The 20,215-nt window shown below is 48.7% G+C and overlaps 1 protein-coding gene across 6 annotated transcripts in view; it reads right to left on the bottom strand.

Moving 5' to 3' along the window:
• The window catches only part of LOC147747076 (microtubule-associated serine/threonine-protein kinase 2-like), a 1,134,689-nt gene that overhangs the window by 549,785 nt on the left and 564,689 nt on the right, over nt 1-20,215 (bottom strand). The window contains exon 1 of one of the 6 annotated variants that reach the window (XM_086952334.1): nt 8,423-8,586. The exons of the other annotated variants lie outside the window; for them this stretch is intronic. Within the exon in view, the coding sequence (XP_086808460.1) occupies nt 8,423-8,472 (50 nt within the window). The 5' untranslated portion in view covers nt 8,473-8,586. Of the gene's footprint in view, nt 1-8,422; nt 8,587-20,215 lie in introns of those variants that run through there. 6 annotated transcript variants of the gene reach the window in all.

Genomic DNA, 20,215 nt, shown 5'->3' with positions numbered 1-20,215 from the left:
TCGACCCTTGCTTTGTTGCAGTTCCCGCCGGAACTCGAGCGACAGAGATAGACGAGATCAAGCTTGCCTGCCTTCTACCTGCCCGATCCACAGTCCCTGCAGAGCTGAGACCCGTGGAGGCGACCAGAAGCGTGGGGCACGCCATCTTGAAAAGGCCACGAGACGCTGACCGTGCAGCCCACGAGTGACCCTCGAAGCTGTACACCGGGGTTTGAGAAGCCCCAGCCCCGAGCTCCACTTGCACCAAAGCTCACCCCTCCACACTTGACGAGTGCTGCGTGGGGCCCTTCTGCCTGTGTTGGCTCGACGCGTTGGCCCGGTCACTTGCCAGCTGGCTTGTGGCCCCTGTGCCGACGAAAACTGAAATAGACTTGCTTTTCTGGTTGCTCCAGATCTGCACCAGCTCCTGTGAAAAGGAGCCCCCACTCTGACCCTCCTGGTTCGAGTGATAAGCAATCTCCCGGTTCTGCGTGGATTGCTTTTGCCAAGTGCTGTTTGCTGCAATCTTGAAGCCGACGGTGCTGACGGCGAGAGCCTACGTGGGACAGATCGTGACCTGCTCCTGGACGTCGCAGATGCCCCAGAGCCCACGTGACAGCGGAGAGAAGCCTATCGACGACCGCCTGATTGCGCCCGACATTGCATGGTTCCGTCCTGGTTCCACCCTGGCCACTGCTGAGTGACCCAGACTCTGTCCCCTCTGCTTTCAGGTACTTTTCTACTTCGATCCACCCTTGGATCGCAACGGACACTTCTGCTTCACAGCGCCTGCAGCTGCAACAGCTCCAAGCACCAAGAACCTGCGTGACAGAACCCGACGCCACTTCGACCCTGTGCACCCACGGCCTGTGGGTGAGGTAACTTTGCAACGCCGGTGTCCTTACACTGGTACACACCTCTAGGGTCTGTGTCTAAAGTTTTGTGTTCCTAGGTTCAGCGGAAGTATCTTTTAATTCACTTTATCCAACTTTTACGCACCATTGACTTTGCATTGGTGCGAGCCGCACTTTCCGTGCTGCACCCGTCTCCTGTGGGCTACTCCCGACTTCAGCATTGCTAGTCCTGACTGCTCCCAGCGAATCTCTAGGCCCTAGGCCTAACCATTGTTCGATAAGTGTTCCTTATACCACTTTTTTAATATATGGTTTGAGTGGCCACCCGCCCTCATCCATAATTGTGCAACTTTATATGTTTTACTGTGCTTTTGATTTAACGCTTGTGCCCCTTTCCTCATAAAGAGTACTGGGGAGTAATTTAGAAATAAATACATATATTTTTACAATATATACTTGTGTGGTGTCCTTTCATTTGATTACAGGATTGTATGTGGTAAAACAGCTCGCTTAACACGACCTCTTAAGTTAAGCCTTTAAGGCTGCTTAGTCCATGCTACCATTAGGATAGCTTGTCTACAAGGTTGACTTACAACCTGACATCTTTGGGGTTTGTTTGGACTGATACCAAGTGGTTCCAGAATTGGAAACACTACATATCAGGCCAACTTCTCACATATATGTTAGGATAAGGTAAGTATGGGTATATAGGGTATATGTTTTGGGGTTCTGAGGTATATGTTTTAGGGTGATTGGGTATTTTAAGGGTTCAGGGATAGTTTTGGGGCACTGGGGTATTTTTAGGTTTCAGGACTAGGTTTTGGTTTTGGGGTACAGGGGTATTTTTAGGGTGAAGGGATAGGTTTGGGTTTTGGGGTACAGGGGTATTTTTAGGGTTCAGGGATAGGTTTGGGTTTTGGGGTACAGGGGTATTTTTAGGGTTCAGGGATAGGTTTGGGTTTTGGGGTACAGGGTATTTGTAGGGTTCAGGGATAGGTTTGGGGGTACAGGGGTATTTTTGGGATTCAGGGATAGGTTTGGGTTTTGAGGTACAGGGGTATTTTTGGGATTCAGGGATAGGTTTGGGTTTTGAGGTACAGGGGTATTTTTAGGGTTCAGGGATAGGTTTGGGGTTTGGGGTAAAGGGGTATTTTTAGGGTTCAGGGATAGGCTTGGGTTTTAGGGTGCAGGGTGTATTTTTAGGGTTAGGATGGGTTATGATTATGGGGTGCAGGGGTATTTAAAGGGACCATGGTGGGATTCGTTTTTAGGGTATTGCACAACTTTTTCTGGTTGGTTGTGTTTTGTTATCATGCATGTGGGCCCCAGAACGTGCTTCAGAGTTGGTGCTACATAATGTGTCTTACACATGGAGGACATGCGAAAAATTGTGAGGGATTGTTACACGGTTGGAATATTTAAAACCAATAGCACTAGTTGTTTGCAGGTCTCTTGTACCATGATTCAGAGAACAGTGTGTGTATTGCTTCTTCTATATAAGGAGGAAATTATTAGATTTCCTCCAATGGAATGGTGAAAATCCTCAGAACATCGCATTGTTTTTCATTGTTGCTGAAAGAATGGCATAAGTAAACATAACTAAAGCTACAATTGCAAACACAATGCCCGTATGGTTTATTGTGATATTGTGTGCTAGCTCACAAAACAACAACCAAATCACCCTTACCACTAAAAATGTGAGAAATAGGCAGGTTGCACACAGAATTCCACGTCAAATGTTGTTGCAATTTAATGTACACAATTTACCCAAGGAATGATTTTGCAGCATTATTCCAGATTGTATTACATTATGATATAGGCCTGAACATAGGTGCTCACAAACATTTTGCCAGGAGCAACAACATCTGGTCTGAGTTATGACCAAGAGCTATGTTGATACCAGATGAGTTGCAGTTGGGGGTAAGGTGAGTGTAAGGGAAGTGAGGCATATACATCTAGTTTCTGAATTGCACAATGTGATACCAACAACTTGGCATTAATACTGGTTTCGTATCTTAATCAGATCATGTGATCCTAGGCAATTGTTTTATTTCACTCCCCATGGCCCAGACTTTAAGGCAGCAACAGATATGAATAAAACTGTGTTTTTTGTATATAGACATCACCTGCTGACTGTGAAATAAATGTATGACTAGATTGTACAGATACATTTTTTCAGCATTCTTTACACCCCAGACTGCCTTTTCCTCGTTTGTGAATTCTTACTTTTGTTATTACATGTTCTATTACCAGAGATTCCAGTCTTACCCTTTCTCCTTGACTTTGTACTAGATTTCTGGTTTATGTGATGATTAGAGTCTAGGACATAGCTGGTTAGGAAAGAGTATCCAACGACATTGTGCAGGGCGTTAAGACTGCAAGTAAGTATTCAGTTATCTGAACTGCAGTGCTCCTAGTCTTTACCAATGTTACTTGCTCTGTAAGCTTTAAAAGGCTTAATTTACTAAATATTTGTCTACAAATTAGACCTCAAAGAGTAACCAAATGGTGTTTCATGAAAGGGCATGCCCCTCGAATGTAGGCCACGCCCCTTAAATGTAGGCCACGCCCCCTTAATGTGGGCCACTTTTTCGTCAGTGCCCGGGCCAAATTGTGATCCCAATCCGACCCTGCCAACAGTGCACGCCTCTCCTGGTCCCTTAAGCGCCCTTGCTACCTCCCATTACTTCACTCGCTCGCCACAAGCCGGTAACAGGCAAGCAAAGCAACCCAGATGGCACCAATCGATTTGGTAAGAACGCCTGCAACATCCATAAAATACTGACTAAAAGAGACCTCCCTGATTAAGATGTGCTTATTGGAAGTACCAGAGCCAACACACACACCACTGATCACATAAGCCAAATCAGGCTGCAGCCTGCGATGGAACACTCGAGACAAAGTCTGGACGGTACCCAGACTCCACGCTTCAAGTCCACAATAATGGAGTAACACTCGCTATACAAATGACTAATGTAAGATAGTAAACAGCGTTGATGACAACTTAAATGACAAACGGTATGCTGAAAGGGGAGCAAGTGACTAACCAGGTTTTCTCCCTACCCTTCCCCCACATCAGATTTCTTTTATGGACAGAAATCTCCAAATCCTCCTGCTTCCTTTTCTGTCACACCTTACTGCTGAATATTACCTTGCATGTAAAATAACGCTGGAAGAATGAGTTGAATCAAACCCACTTTAAGCATGGAAGGCACACAGAATAAAACAGATATTTCAGTTAGACTGGCACGGATTAAAGACGTGACAACAGATTTATGTACGATTCTATGCACAAGAGACATCTTTCTTAGCCTATATGACCGGAATTTGACAATTTCAATTTAAATGCATGTTACTTAAAAAACAGAATATCTAAACATCAGTGCACATCAAAATCAAAGCCAGCGTATGTAGGAAGATCTGCTACAGCGGGCTATAATCTGGCCACGTGGCCAAAAGCTGCCACATACAGATACCTTTTTGCTTTCTGGCGGCAATCACAAGGACAAGACAGGAAGCCTTTCACATCAGTGGCACCTGCAAGATGGATAACCCATCACAGAGTGGGAGATAAGCCCCTGTGGACACCAAGGCTGAATCCTCATCAAGGGGCGACCATGATTGCACTCAACAGGCGTCATCCACTGAGAGTCTCTCTATTCAGAGACCAGGAGGTAATGCATGCCTCACTGTAGATAAGGCGCTTTATCAGCCGTTTTCTAAATAACTTACTGAGATGTACAACTGTTGTTGATGCAGTGATGTGGCCCGGGTCTCTCCAGACACGATAATCGGCCAAAGTCTAGTTAGGAAAACCATTGTGGTAAAGTGCCAATGGTGGCATCAGAGGGGACCATGGTGGTTTAAATTAGTTCATTAATCATAGTATTGAAACATCAGACAGAGTGTTTCAGACCGCCAGTTTACTAGTTGTAGACTTCTACAGTACATCCGTTATGACATTTTACTATATTACCTGGGACAAATAGGGCTGAAAAGCCAGAGCGTTTCTTAGATTTACAATGTCAAGGAGTCAATATCACAACTTAGCTGCAAGGGCAAGTTATCGGGAAAGGCAGACTTTATAACATTAATTGGTGTAAACAGAGTGCAATGACAAGAAAACTTCCAGAAATTCAAAACCTCTTTGCACAAACTGAAAGGGATCTCACAGAACAAACACATTTTCCCATATTGTAGGTTTCCAGCTTCAAGGTTGTTTGTTGTGGTAGGCTCTCAACACGCAAGTATCACCACATGCCCACACTACACCCATTACTTTGTTAAAGAAAGTGTCTTCTAGCTGTAGAGGAGACAATTCCAAGATTCAGGAACTAGTGAGGACATACCCACCCCACAACACCACTGGATGGCCTACAAGTGTGGAAACTGCTCCAGCAACTTCCCAGAATATGAGGATCTCTTTGATGCAGACGTCTCCTTCACTTCTCAAATCACCACACAACTATGTGTGCTACAGAAAACCCCACGACTCCAGGCAGAGCAGATCGGAGCCTGCAGTTTCAACGACTAGAATACTGTGGAATGTTACATACAGATCTGCCACAAAAACCCTCTCCGACTGCAGAGAATGCAAAACCCAGGCCGCCAGATGAGCCTGTCAGATGCAGGCTCGTGGTTGGGATAAACAAGCCTTAAAAGCCCTTCCCCGATTACATTGACCTCAATGGCCAAGTTTAAAATACTATACACGTGCCAGGCCTCCTAGACAAAGATCCTGGATAGGCCAGCAGGTGGGCATATAGGGACCTAAATCCTGGAACAACATAGACATGTGCTCGAGAGTGGAAACAGACTAACAAACGTTCAACAAAAGTTTCAAAATAGCATCTGAAAATTGTGATTCCATGAAGTACTGCCAATGAAAGGGTAGTCGCAGCAGATGAGTGTTGCTTTGAAGTATCTGTAAGGCGAGGTGCAGCGCTGTGCAAAACACTTCAATAAATACTTTCACACCTGGAACGGTTCAATCAGTAAAATCCATAAGTTTGGGCCTCAAGTTCCATGGCAACCTTGCGACTAGTTCTTGGAGAAGGAAGAAGGAGGCGATCTGCAGAGGGTCTTATCTACTGTCCTAAGTTAGCTAACCCATGAAATGATTAATTCTAGTTTCAGTGTTGCTAATCAGGTCGAGTTTACAAGTTTAATCAGATACAAAGTTCTCAATCCGCCCTTTGGACTTCAAGGGCTAGGCGATCGATGCAGAGATCTAGCGAGTAGCGGAAGGTTCACAAGATGTAAATGTGGTACAGGCAACCGGGTGAAGGAAGTAGCAGCTGAACAGAGAGGTATTCTAGCAGCCGGAGCGGGACTACAGGGGATAAAGGAGCAAGGTTCAGGGCCGGGACGTAGAATAAGTAACACATGTGGGAATGGGAGACCGTAAAACGGTGACATTATATAGGATCACGTAGCCCACCTGTGATACGAAGGAGATATTTAAAAAAAGCTGGCTGAATCCTAACCACTACAATGAGTACACATTTGGCAGTCAGGTGTGCCTTGTCAGCTCCAAGCTGTAAATTCAGTAATAAGAACATGCTTGAGGCTCACAAGCACTGGCAATGTAATTACGTATCGCTGTTTCTTCATGATGTTGACCTTTGTCATCTGTGGGTAGTGCCATACAGAAACTTGAGGGGTCCCCCCTACAAGGTACAAGGGGGCCCCACTCCGTATTTAATCCGGAGCTTTCAGGCCAGAGTACTGTGCTGAGGGGGCACCCCGCACCGCAGGGGCTGCTGGGGCCTGTGTTACACCACTGTCTGTGGGTTTACAGTTTACAATGGCAGGCTGGAATCACCTAGGTCGTTTCCGTTCTTTCCTTACAGAATATGTCCATTTACCAGGGCTTGCGTTTTCTACTAGGGTCTAGTGGTCAAAGAACAGAGTTCAACTTTTGCTCCAGGACTCACTCGTTTGCGAATCACTGGCCTATGGTGGTTTTGGATTTCAATGCCAGCCAGAGCGTGAAACGGTGCCCAGCCAAAGCTGGCTGGGCAAATGCCCATAAGGCACACACTTTGTAACTTTTGTGGCTGCTGCCTCTGCGGCTTGTCAAAGACCCCCACTTCTGCACCTTTTTTGTATATAGCAAGCCTGATGAAAAGACTATGTCGGAGTGATCGAGCACCAGCATAGGATGCATGAGTGAGAGCTAGCAGTCTCGTACAAGATCCAGTACTGTTGAAACTGGCACGGCAGTGAATCCTCTTCGAATACAGCAGCCCAGTCAGAAAGTAGACGCCGGCTGGATACCATGATTCAAGCTGCATCAGAATCTGTGTGGTCACTAGTCACGTGGCTACCAATACGGCAAGAGGAACACAGGCATAGGTCACGTAAGCATTCAGATTTATTATTTGAAATAGTGGGTGAACCATCCCCTTCCTGTCATCCCAAAATCCATGATTAAATATGCTTTCCCAGGATAGCCCCCTCCTTGCTCACTTCCCTCCAGTGTATCGGTGGCTCGCCTTGTCTCCAGCATCTAAATACACAATGGATTCATTGCAGGTACCAACAGCACCTACACATCACAGATCAAGATTCATCAATACAGTCGAAGCAAACCTTGGCATTCCATTCCTTCGTTCCCACCAAACTATGCTAAGTGAACTGCTTGCTGTATACTACTCAGGTTATGTTGTGGCACAATGCAGACTTTTCTTTTCAATGCCCCGCTGTTTGAGTAGCCTGCTTTGCTCTCACTGGTGGCTTGTAATATCCGACCTGGAGACTGCAATGAGTGCATAAATGTTCAGACTGAGGAATAGAAAGCACTCACCGGAAATCACTACAACACCGTGACAAGCTCTACAGATGGAAAAATGTACAAACTTAAGTAACTCCATACCTCCCTCTTTACTCTGCTGTTCTGCTGTATTATGCAGTTTGGGGCAATACCTCAAAATAAGACAATTTGGTCAAAAGGGAGAATCGGGACTTAAAGTCCCGGTCATCTGCATCCAAAATCGTTTTTCCATTAGCCCCCACCTCCTCAACTAGATCTATTTTGCATATTCTTCGGAAAAAAACGGAATAATGCACAGTGTTGCAATTCTCAAATTGTGCAAACTCTGGATATAAGTGAGAGTCAGAGTTGTGGTTCTGAAACCGTTTAAACTTCCCCTGCAAAAAAGGCAAACTTTGCACTTCGTGAGTGTGCAAAGTTTGCTGGCTTTTCCAATTCAGCCCTAACATCCTCAACTCGAGAATAGTCCACAGAAAAGTGTTTCATAGCGTTCACTCAAGCAATTATTTGTGCTTTTTCTAACACATTTGCAACATTCATAAGTTTAACCAAAAAATGTAATTAACTTGAAAGGTCAAAATGAGCATAGCCCCATCATGCATGATGTTCTAACCAGGGCTAACTCCATAAGTATATCAGGGAATAGTTGTACGATTGCAAACAATCCTTATAGAGTTAGGTTAGTCTAGATGCTTTAGGTGAGATCCGCTTCTAGTTAGGACCAAGAGGATTGTTTCAATGATACAAAGTTAAATGCTGCCTTTGCATTTTCTCCTGTCTGGGGCATGCAGATGCATTTAGTGACATTTCTTACTGGATGCGCAGGCTGGGGGCTCCCAGGCGCTCTCTCCTCCGTTTCATCATGGCCGCACGTGAGTCAACAGACCTCTTCCCAAGGAGTGAAGTTGTCGCGGTTGGAACAGCTCAGGAGTCCGTCCGGGGTATGAACTATACCAGGGGTCTCTTCATGTCTTCCTCTCTGAAGTTTCGAGGGTGTGCACACTGCCAACCCTCTGCCGGTTCAGGGGTGGCCTGGGGGCCTGCGTTCAGCTTTCTAGAGGGACAGGGCTTGGTGGTGGTCTGGGGTTTGCTGCCAGCTCCCTGCGGGTTCAGGGTGGCCCAGGCAGTGTTGTCCGCTCTCTGCACGCACAGGAGTGGCCCAGAGACGCTTTCAGCCCCCTGCAGATTTAAGGGTGGTACAGGTGTTTCTCAGCTTCAGGGCTCGCCCAAGGACCCACTTTCAGATCCCTTCAGGCTTAGGGGTGAGCCCGGAAGCCGGTGCCAGCTCTCTGCATGTTCAGGGGTGGCCCAGGGCCTGTTGTCAGCTCTCTGCAGGTTCAGGGGCGGACCAGGGCCTGTTGTCAGCTCTCTCTAGGTTCAGGGGTGGACCAGGGCCTGTCGTCAGCTCTCTGCAGGTTCTGGGGTGGACCAGGGCCTGTTGTCAGCTCTCTCTAGGTTCAGGGGTGGCCCAGGGCCTGTCGTCAGCTCTCTGCAGGTTCAGGGGTGGCCCAGGGCCTGTCGTCAGCTCTCTGCAGGTTCAGGGGTGGAGCAGGGCCTGTCGTCAGCTCTCTGCAGGTTCAGGGGTGGACCAGGGCCTGTTGTCAGCTCTCTGCATGTTCAGGGGTGGCCCAGGGACCGCTGTCCGCTCTCTGCAGTTTCAGGGGTGGGTCACATCCTCATGGCAGCCGTCGAGAACTCTCACCCGTTTCATATTAAAACTCAGAGGCACAAAAGCGGAACGGAAAGTAGAGCTCGGAGAGAGCAGGAGCCTGAAGCATAGAGCCTACCTTCTCCAACAGGCCGGGCCTCAAACACCCAGGGCCGGCTTCGGGGAGCTCCGACAGCAGCCCTCAGGCACCGCCTCCCGGCTTATCGCAGCACACGGAGGGACCCGGGCACGGAGAGCTCGCACAGCAACTCGAGAACTGGCAGGGGCCTGACATGAAGGGCAGGCAGGAACAGCGAGCGTCGGGGACGGGGCGGGAACAGCTGCTCCCGCTAGGAAGGGGCATTCCAGATCTGGAAACCCAACACGGCGCGGGGGTCGCGGGCCTCCCGTGACAATGGGCCTGGAGGGGAAGGGGACAGGAATATGTGGAAAACATCTCCGACTCATGCTGGCCCAGACGCGTGCGCCAAACCACCTGACCACATAACATCCAGGGGTCTGTAAACTGCACGCGTGCGCCAACCCACCTTAACACATAACATCCAGGGGTCTGTAAACTGCACGCGTGTGCCAACCCACCTGACCACACCACATCCAGGGGTCTGTAAACCGCACGCCTGCGCCAACCCACCTGACCACACCACATCCAGGGGTCTGTAAACAGCCCGCCTGCGACAACCCACCTGACCACACCACACCCCGGGGTCTGTGAACCGCACGCGTGCGCCAACCCACCTGACCACACCACATCCAGGGGTCTGTAAACTGCACGCCTTCGCCAACCCACCTGACCACACCACATCCAGGGGTCTGTAAACTGCACGCCTTCGCCAACCCACCTGACCACACCACATCCAGGGGTCTGTAAACCGCACGCGTGCGCCAACCCACCTGACCACACCACATCCAGGGGTCTGTAAACTGCACGCCTGCGCCAACCACCTGACCACACCACATCCAGGGGTCTGTAACCCGCACACGTGCGCCAACCCACCTGACCAACCACATACAGGGGTCTGTAAACTGCACGCCTGCGCCAACCCACCTGACCACACCACACCACATCCAGGGGTCTGTAAACCGCACATGTGCGCCAACCCACCTGACCACACCACATCCAGAGGTCTGTAAACTGCACGCCTGCACCAACCCACCTGAACACACCACATCCAGGGGTCTGTAAACCGCACGCGTGCGCCAACCCAACTGACCACACCACATACAGGGGTCTGTAAACTGCACGCGTGTGCCAACCCACCTGACCACACCACATCCAGGGGTCTGTAAACTGCACGCCAGCGCCAACCCACCTGACCACACCACATCCAGGGGTCTGTAAACCGCACGCGTGCGCCAACCCACCTGACCACACCACATACAGGGGTCTGTAAACTGCACGCGTGTGCCAACCCACCTGACCACACCACATCCAGGGGTCTGTAAACCGCACGCCTGCGCCAACCCACCTGACCACACCACATCCAGGGGTCTGTAAACAGCCCGCCTGCGACAACCCACCTGACCAGACCACACCCCGGGGTCTGTGAACCGCACGCGTGCGCCAACCCACCTGACCACACCACATCCAGGGGTCTGTAAACTGCACGCCTTCGCCAACCCACCTGACCACACCACATCCAGGGGTCTGTAAACCGCACACGTGCGCCAACCCACCTGACCACACCACATCCAGGGGTCTGTAAACTGCACGCCTGCGCCAACCCACCTGACCACACCACATCCAGGGGTCTGTAACCCGCATGCGTGTGCCAACCCACCTGACCAACCAGATACAGGGGTCTGTAAACTGCACGCCTGCGCCAACCCACCTGACCACACCACATCCAGGGGTCTGTAAACCGCACATGTGCGCCAACCCACCTGACCACACCACATCCAGGGGTCTGTAAACTACACGCGTGCGCCAACCCACCTGACCACACCACATCCTGAGGTCTGTAAACTGGACGCCTGCGCCAACCCACCTGACTACACCACATCCAGGGGTCTGTAAACCGCCCGCGTGCGCCAACCCACCTGACCACACCACATACAGGGGTCTGTAAATTGCACACGTGTGCCAACCCACCTGACCACACCACATCCAGGGGTCTGTAAACTGCACGCCAGCGCCAACCCACCTGACCACACCACATCCAGGGGTCTGTAAACCGCACGCGTGCGCCAACCCACCTGACCACACCACATACAGGGGTCTGTAAACTGCACGCGTGTGCCAACCCACCTGACCACACCACATCCAGGGGTCTGTAAACTGCACGCCTGCGCCAACCCACCTGACCACACCACATCCAGGGGTCTGTAAACCTCACGCGTGCGCCAACCCACCTGACCACACCACATACAGGGGTCTGTAAACTGCACGCCTGCGCCAACCCACCTGACCACACCACATCCAGGGGTCTGTAAACCGCACGTGTGCGAAAACCCACCTGACCACACCACATCCAGGGGTCTGTAAACTGCACGTGTGCGCCAACCCACCTGACCACACCACATCCAGGGTCTGTAAACTGCATGCGTGCGCCAACCCACCTGACCACATCCATCCATGGGGTCTGTAAACCGCACGCGTGCGCCAACCTACCTGACCACACCACATCCCGGGGTCTGTAAACCGCACGCGTGCGCCAACCCACCTCACCACACCACATCCAGGGGTCTGTAAACTGTACGCGTGCGCCAACCCACCTGACCATCCCGGGGTCTATAAATCGCACGCGTGTGCCGACCCACCTGACCCCACCACATCACGGGGTCTGTAAACCGCACATGTGTGCCAACCCACCTCACCACACCACATCCAGGGGTCTGTAAACTGTACGCGTGCGCCAACCCACCTGACCATCCCGGGGTCTATAAATCGCACGCGTGTGCCAACCCACCAGACCACACCACATCCAGGGGTCTGTAAACGGCACGCGTGCGCCAACCCACCTGATCACACCTCATCCAGGGGTCTGTACACCGCTCGCATGCGCTAACCCACCTGACCACATCCATCCAGGGGTCTGTAAACTGCACGCGTGCACCAACCCACCTGACCACACCCATCCAGGGGTCTGTAAACTGCACGCCTTCGCCAACCCATCTGACCACACCACACCACACCACATCCAGGGGTCTGTAAACCGCACGCGTGCGCCAACCCACCTGACCACACCACATCCAGGGGTCTGTAAACTGCACGCCTGCGCCAACCCACCTGACCACACCACATCCAGGGGTCTGTAACCCGCATGCATGCGCCAACCCACCTGACCAACCACATACAGGGGTCTGTAAACTGCAAGCGTGTGCCAACCCACTTGACCACATCCATCCAGGGGTCTGTAATAGGACCTAGTGGGGTCCCAAACCAATGTGCCAACCCACCTGACCCTATCATAACCTGTGGTCTATTATCCGTGGTGGTGGTGCTGTTCCAACCGCGTCAAACCCTGGCTGTGGTCTGCCTTGAGCTGCTCCACTGCATGTGCCATTGCATGTGCCATTGCATGTGCCATCGCATCAAACCCTGGCTGTGGTCTGGTTTGAGCTGTCCAAAGCTTTAAACCCTAGCTGTGGTCTGGCTTGAGATGTCCACATCTTTAAAACCCGGCTGTGGTCTGCCTTGAGCTGCTCCATTGCATGTGGCATTGCATGTGCCATCGCATCAAACCCTGGTTGTGGTCTGGCTTGAGCAGTCCAAAGCTTTAAACCCTAGCTGTGGTCTGCCTTGAGCTGCTCCACTGCATGTGCCATCGCATGTTCCATCGCATCGAACCCTGGCTGTGGTCTGGCTTGAGATGTCCACAGCTTTAAAACCTGGCTGTGGTCTGGCTTGAGCTGTTCCACCGCATGTGCCATCTCATGTGCCATCGCATGTGCCATCGCATGTGCCATCGCATCAAACCCTGGCTGTGGTCTGGCTTGAGATGTCCACAGCTTTAACCCCTGGCTGTGGTCTGGCTTGAGATGTCCACAGCTTTAAAACCTGGCTGTGGTCTGGCTTGAGCTGTTCCACCGCATGTGCCATCGCATGTGCCATCGCATCAAACCCTGGCTGTGGTCTGGCTTGAGATGTCCACAGCTTTAACCCCTGGCTGTGGCCTGGCTTGAGCTGTTCCACCGCATGTGCCATCGCATGTGCCATCGCATCAAACCCTGGTTGTGGTGTGACTTGAGCTGTTCCACCACATGTGCCATCCCATGTGTCATCTCATCAAACCCAGGCTGTGGTCTGGCGTGAGCTGTCCTAAGCTTTAAACCCTAGTTGTGGTCTGGCTTGAGCTGTTCCACCGCATGTGCCATTGCATGTGCCATTGCATGTGCCATTGCATGTCCCATCGCATCAAACCCTGGCTGTGGTCTGGCTTGAGCTGTCCAAAGCTTTAAACCCTAGCTGTGGTCTGGCTTGAGCTGTTCCACCACATGTGCCATCACATCAAACCCTGGCTGTGGCCTGGCTTGAGCTGTTCCACCGCATGTGCCATCGCATGTGCCATCGCATCAAACCCTGGCTGTGGTCTGGCTTGAGCTGTTCCACCGCATGTGTCACAAAGTCAAACCCTGGCTGTGGTCTGGCTTGAGCTGTTCCACCTCATGTGCCACCGAGTCAAACATTGGCTGTGGTCTGGTTTGAGCTGTTCCACCACATGTGCCACCGAGTCAAACCCAGGCTTTGGTCTTGTTTGAGCTGTTCCACCGCATGTGCCATCGCATCAAACCCTGGTTGTGGAGTGGCTTGAGCTGTTCCACCGCATGTGCCATCGCATGTGTCATCTCATCAAACCCTGGCTGTGGTCTGGCTTGAGCTGCCCAAAGATTTAAACCCTAGTTGTGGTCTGGCTTGAGCTGTTCCACCGCATGTGCCATTGCATGTGCCACTGCGTCAAACCCTGGCTGCGGTCTGGCTTAAGCTGTTCCACCGCATGTGCCATGTTTTTTTTTTTTTTTAGACTTCCACTTCCACGAAGAATTTGAGCACAACAACGTACTGCCGCGGGACTGGTCCCTCGATCGGGTCCTTGTCATTGACTTTGGTTGGGAAATCTATTTGCACAAACTTTTATTTTGTTTTTATGTGATCGAATGTTGTAGGAAAATATCTTGCTTCTGACTACACTGCAAACATGGTGGAAGGGTGACCTCGGCCCATAGAGCCTGTCATCATGGAGGTAGGTACCAAGGCTGAGGGAAGTAGAGTGCAGTGGAGAAGCACTCATCTTCAAACACAGCCACCTAGTGTAGGAGCTGCCTTCTATTGGATAATATTACACTTGATCCTGGGAGCCCCAACCTAAAACCTAAAAACCGAGATGCCAGAGTAAGGATGATAAAGCGCAATGATGGTGAGTGAGTGAGAACAATGAGTGGGAGTAAAAAGACAGAGTGGGAGGGAGGGTGGCATAAGGTAAAGAATGGGAGAACAATGAGAGGATGTGAGAGAGGCACGGGACAAACAATGCGAGAACAATGAGGGAGTGAGGGAGGGCCGAGACAAAGAATGGGAGAACAATGAGAGGGCGTGAGAGAGGCATGAGACAAACAATGCGAGAACAATGAGGGAGTGAGGGAGGCCCGAGACAAAGAATGGGAGAACAATGAGAGGGCGTGAGAGAGGCATGAGACAAATAATGCGAGAACAATGAGGGAGTGAGGGAGGCATGAGACAAAGAATGGGAGAACAATGAGGGAGTGTGGGAGGCAAGAAACAAAGAATGGGAGAACAATGAGAGGGAGTGAGAGAGGCACGAGACAAACAATGCGAGAACAATGAGGGAGTGAGGGAGGCACGAGACAAAGAATGGGAGACAATGAGAGGGCGGGAGAGAGGCATGAGACAAACAATGGGAGAACAATGAGAGGGAGTGAGAGGCACGAGACAAACAACGGAGAACAATGAGAGGGAGTGAGAAGCACGAGACAAACAACGGGAAAACAATGAGAGGGAGTTAAGGAGGCATGAGACAAAGAATGGGAGAACAATGACCGAGTGTGGAAGGCACGAGGCAAACGGCACAAGACAAACAACGGGAGAACAATGAGAGGGACAGAGAGGCACGAGACAAAGAATGGGAGAACAATGAGGGATTGAGGGAGTGAGGGAGGCACGAGACAAAGAATGGGAGAACAATGAGAGGGAGTGAGGAAGGTACGAGACAAAGAAAGGGAGAACAATGAGAGTGAGGGAGATGGAGGAACGAATGAGGAGTCAGATAACATGGAGGGGATGAAGGGGAAAGCTACAACGTCCACCGGAGGATAGATGACAGGAAGTTAAGTGAATGAGACAGCGAGAATGAGAAGGTGAGGGAAGCACACAAGCTGCCTTGGAGACAAAGGGAGTGAGGAATAGTTGAACATCTGCCCTATCACCAAATCCAAATCGGAACACTATTGAGACAATATACATTATCACAAAGGCCATGACCCTCAAGGATAGCTTATCCAACTAATGGAAACCATTGAAAACATCAGAGCCAATGGCTGAAGGCAAATGACCCGAACACCATTCTCTCTTTTCTACTTCTTAAATTTACTTTTTATTTTAAATATTGGTAATATGAAGTCTCCAGATTCCTTAAGCTTCTGAGGTAAGACCCAAAGAGATCCTGTGTAGGTTACAGAAAGCTAGAATTATTTTTAACTCTTGGAATTCCTCCATTAGGATACATCAGACATGCCACTGGAAATTACTTTTTTCACAAATCAATATACAACATCCGCAAAACTTAGAAATCGTGTGTCAATCTTCACAAAAAATATTAACAAAGAAATGGATCTGTATCGGATTCTCACTCCAATTTCAGCTCGGTTTTCCAACTTAAGACCAGATATTCAAATGTATGCTGAAGCTCTTCGTCTATGCTATGGGTCTATGAATCCTGTAACATGGGCAGAAAGCACCTCATCTATCGACAGGCTGCAAGCCACTACATGGTCCCTTTAAAACCTTACTGAGGGTAGATCATACTACCTGGAGGTGTGTTTGCAGAAAACGTGATTTGTCTAGGACAAAGGTGCAAAGTTGTGAGGCACTGAACCAGGTCACTATAGGAGAACGGGCAGTGCAAAGCACATTGTGATTTGATCTGATTGAACAATGGCAATGACCACGTGATATAAATTCCTGTTACAATGTGAGGTTAAAGGGTATTTTGGTAAGACTACACAACACTCCCAGAACCGTCCTGAAATCAGTTTTATAAACGAGTGACAACTGTGCCTAAAATAAACAAGCACCATCAAAGCCAATAGTCTTGTCTGTATTTGAGTTCTGACAACACCATTAGAACAGCCCACTGCGGCGAAACCAACAAAACAAAAATGTTTATGATTTGGCATGCATTGTGTCTAAATTAAAGATTCAAAGCTATTTTGAGATGCAAATCAGTCCCTCGTGCAGTGCAATGCAAGCAGCATATAGGAGACAGAAACATATACCAAATAAACAGTATAAGGTGAGAGAGTAATACTCCTCTGGGCAACGACAATGTTCATGCTTTTTATATTTTAAAGAACTAGTAACAAGTACTACAAGACAATTGGATTGTCAAAATTTATAAACGCAAACAAACTTGGTGTCTTTACGTGCAGACGAAAGAGGATTGAGGTTCCTCAAGTCAATGTCCAGCAAACTTTTTGCCAGGAGACAATCAGTGCTGCCAGGCCACAACCATCCCAAAAGTTTGCTTAGACACCCCATAATACCTTATTTATTGTGTGATTTCGACTACTGTAGTATTCCAGAATTACATGGAGAACAAGAACTCGAGTGCGTGGACAGAGAATGCCGCAGCGCCGACTTCACAGGTCTTAAGCACTGTGTAACCTCAGGAGACAGCACCACCAACAGTTTAATTGTCTTTCCACTATGCTCACTTGCCCACTAAGAAAAATCTACACTGGAATAGGAAAATTTCATTTTTGGGCAAGCAGAAGAGAAAAGCAAGGGCTGAGCAGAGGGATATTTGAATACAAAGGTAAGATCCACAGGGCGCGTGTCCATGGTGAGTCACAGACAGCGGGGCAGGAAGACATGGACAATGTTCTTTGTGTTTGGCCAAAATAAACTGAATCTCCTCTGGTGAGAGGAGGGCACTAAACACAAATACAAACTCTGAAGAGGTTACTGTTGACAAAAGGTAAGGGCTAATTAACAAAAGTATCAAAAGTTCAACAAGTTAAGAACCTGTCACTTGGATGAAGGCTTACCATGAACAGAGAATCGATTACAATGAGTTTGACAGTTGTGTTTACTGAATGATTCGTCCTCTTAAGACAATCAGAAAGTATCGATCATAAAAGAATAGAACAACAATAATTAATTACTGCTGGTTCAACATAGTTTCTTAGTGTCCCTTCATTTGATAGTTATTCCTGACTGTCATGGAAAAGGAATACGCACAAAGTGCTTTTCAGTGATCAGTTTTTTCTAAGACCTATTAAGATTAATTAATTAATGTTTTGAGAAGATTTCGCACAACAACTGAGATGTGAATGAAATTTAAAGCCATAGAAACTGACTGATGGAACTTATTCAGAGATTCTAGGAGATCATAGAAAAAATGGGTAAATGCATTTAAATAAATCTAAGCAAAGACAGTTAGTGTGGTCTTGGCAAGCTGGTGCAATGCCTATGTTTCAATGTTATTATTGTAAACATATGCCACAAAAATGAAAAGAAGAAAAAAACATCCCGCTGCCTTAACGTGGTAGCCATATGCTTCCAATAAAAATTGTTAAAAAAAACAAAAAAACTTTGCATGTTATTTTAACAGAACAGTACTGGTGCTTCCTAGCAAGCAAGTGCACACAAAATATGTATAGAACCCCATTCAATTTTAATTTACATCTCCAAAAAATATGAATGTTATTTGAGCAAAGAATGGTATGTGTTTCTTTAAAATGCAAAAACATTAAAAAAAAACCGCTTAAGAACGCAAGGGTGGCTTAACCATTACCAAGGGATAACGCATGGGAAGATAAAGCATTGGCAAAGCAAAGCACTGACACATCAGTCCTCTATGATGTGCACTTTAATTTATTTCGTTTTTTGACAGACGTGGACTCGTGATCAGGGAAAATGCTTTTGCTCACACTGCAAGAGAGGCAATGGCTGAATTGGACTGCCCCACTGCTCTATGCTGTGGAGGGCGGGAGCTAAAAGTGATTGGCAGCTGAACAGACCAATGGATGAAAATGGCTGACACGAGGCCCACTCTATGTATGCATGCGTCTGTCATTTAAAAAAAAACATTTTTTGTTAGTTTGTTTGAAGCAAGCGAGACAGTCTCTAGGCCAGACCTATAATGGAGCTCCTCACAGCAGGGTCTGTACAAGTCCAAACCCTGACTGCATGTTAGTCAATAAACGTCAATGTCGTTGACTCACTAAGCAACAGCAGCATCGGATATTACTTAAACAACAATGTTGAGCAATTATTGAAGATCGATGGAGCCAGGGCAGCCTCTGATAGGGTGCCCTGCCTTCGTACAGAAATGCAAAACGCATTAGTCCATCTCGGACGGGGCTGTCAACTGGTTTTGCTCTTTAAACTACTGAATATCGACCATAAATCCTGTATGTCAAAGAAAAAGCATTTTATATGGGCAAGCTATGCAAAGCGAAAACGGACAGTGCAAACGACTAAACGGAAGCTGCAAGTTACAGTAGTTCTGCTGCACAGTAAAAGGGCTCTACCCCCGACCCCCACCCCAATGAACAGTGTTGCTCAAACTGAAAGGTGCCCGGCGGTTCTCTGCTTAAAGCCCAGAGGTCGAGACCTTGGAACACGGTGCGGTTCAGCTAAAAGGCAGCAAACGCATCCGTTTCTAGGGTGGCATTACTATCTGGACAGACTGTGTAGTGAAGCTGGTAATTACTTATGGGTAAACACATAAAGAGGGGGCAGATATTCACACTTGTGTCACTTTTTCCCCAAAATCCGATGCAATTCAAAATGCATATCTGCTAAACTAATGTCCAGTTCTTCCTGCTGGTCAGGTGCTGAGGTACGTCAAGGTACGCGCCATTAACCTTTGCAACCGTACGGGTAGGATTTCATCTATGCATTGCACGGGTGAGGATACAACTCCAAGTGAGTTCAACAAACTCCAGCACAATGGGCCTCAGAGGTTCCTTGCAATGCACTCATGCACCACGGGCAATTCAGTTAGAAACCTGCTGCGGGTGTCGCTCACATGGATTCCTTGGAGGCCACAGATGAGGACCATGTAGAAATACGGTTAGCCAACCGATCAAACACCTATAAAATAGGTATGGTTTAAGTATCTTCTTAAAGATGGCTACGCTATCAAAATCTCCTAATGTTGTAGGGCTAGGATTCTCTTGTTGGAAGGACAAGGCGTATCCTCCTGAAACGACATGACCGTCTTCACATTCAGTAAGGACTGCCAGAAACTGGTTTGGATGTCAGCAATCACATGAGTGGCTTAGAATAACGCAGGGACGGACCATCGCCCAGCACATTAGCTCTGCTGGCGGAAGATGTACTGCATCAGCAAGCATAGCTTCAGTGCTCTGACCGGGTAATAGGAAACTGCACCCGCGGCCTGTCGGGTCACTTGTCAGGAAACATGACCATGAATCGACACATAGTTGAATGACCACTCCCTGTGCCTCTGGTGGGACATGGCATGAACCCAGATGACTAAGGTAAACAGTACCACGGTGGGCATGTAACTTGTCAAATCTAATGCACTGCAACAGGGACTGAAATCTAGAGCACTTGCTGGAGGGAATTACTGTCAGTGGGCTGGATAGACAAGCTGGGGGTGATGCTAGCTAATGCCGGTGGATGCATTTGAAGAACAGACTTGTTTACTGAAGGTGGCTGTTTGTTGTTGCTCATAATGAGCTAGGGCAACAAACTGACAACTCTGTGGGCGTGCACAGAACTTTAGAGAGTGC

This window comes from Lissotriton vulgaris, chromosome 1_1, assembly GCF_964263255.1.
Source record: "Lissotriton vulgaris chromosome 1_1, aLisVul1.2, whole genome shotgun sequence".
NCBI classification, from domain to species: Eukaryota; Metazoa; Chordata; class Amphibia; order Caudata; family Salamandridae; genus Lissotriton; species Lissotriton vulgaris.
The sequence above is the reverse complement of the archived record's forward strand: the minus strand, read 5'-3'. Positions and strand labels throughout refer to the sequence as shown.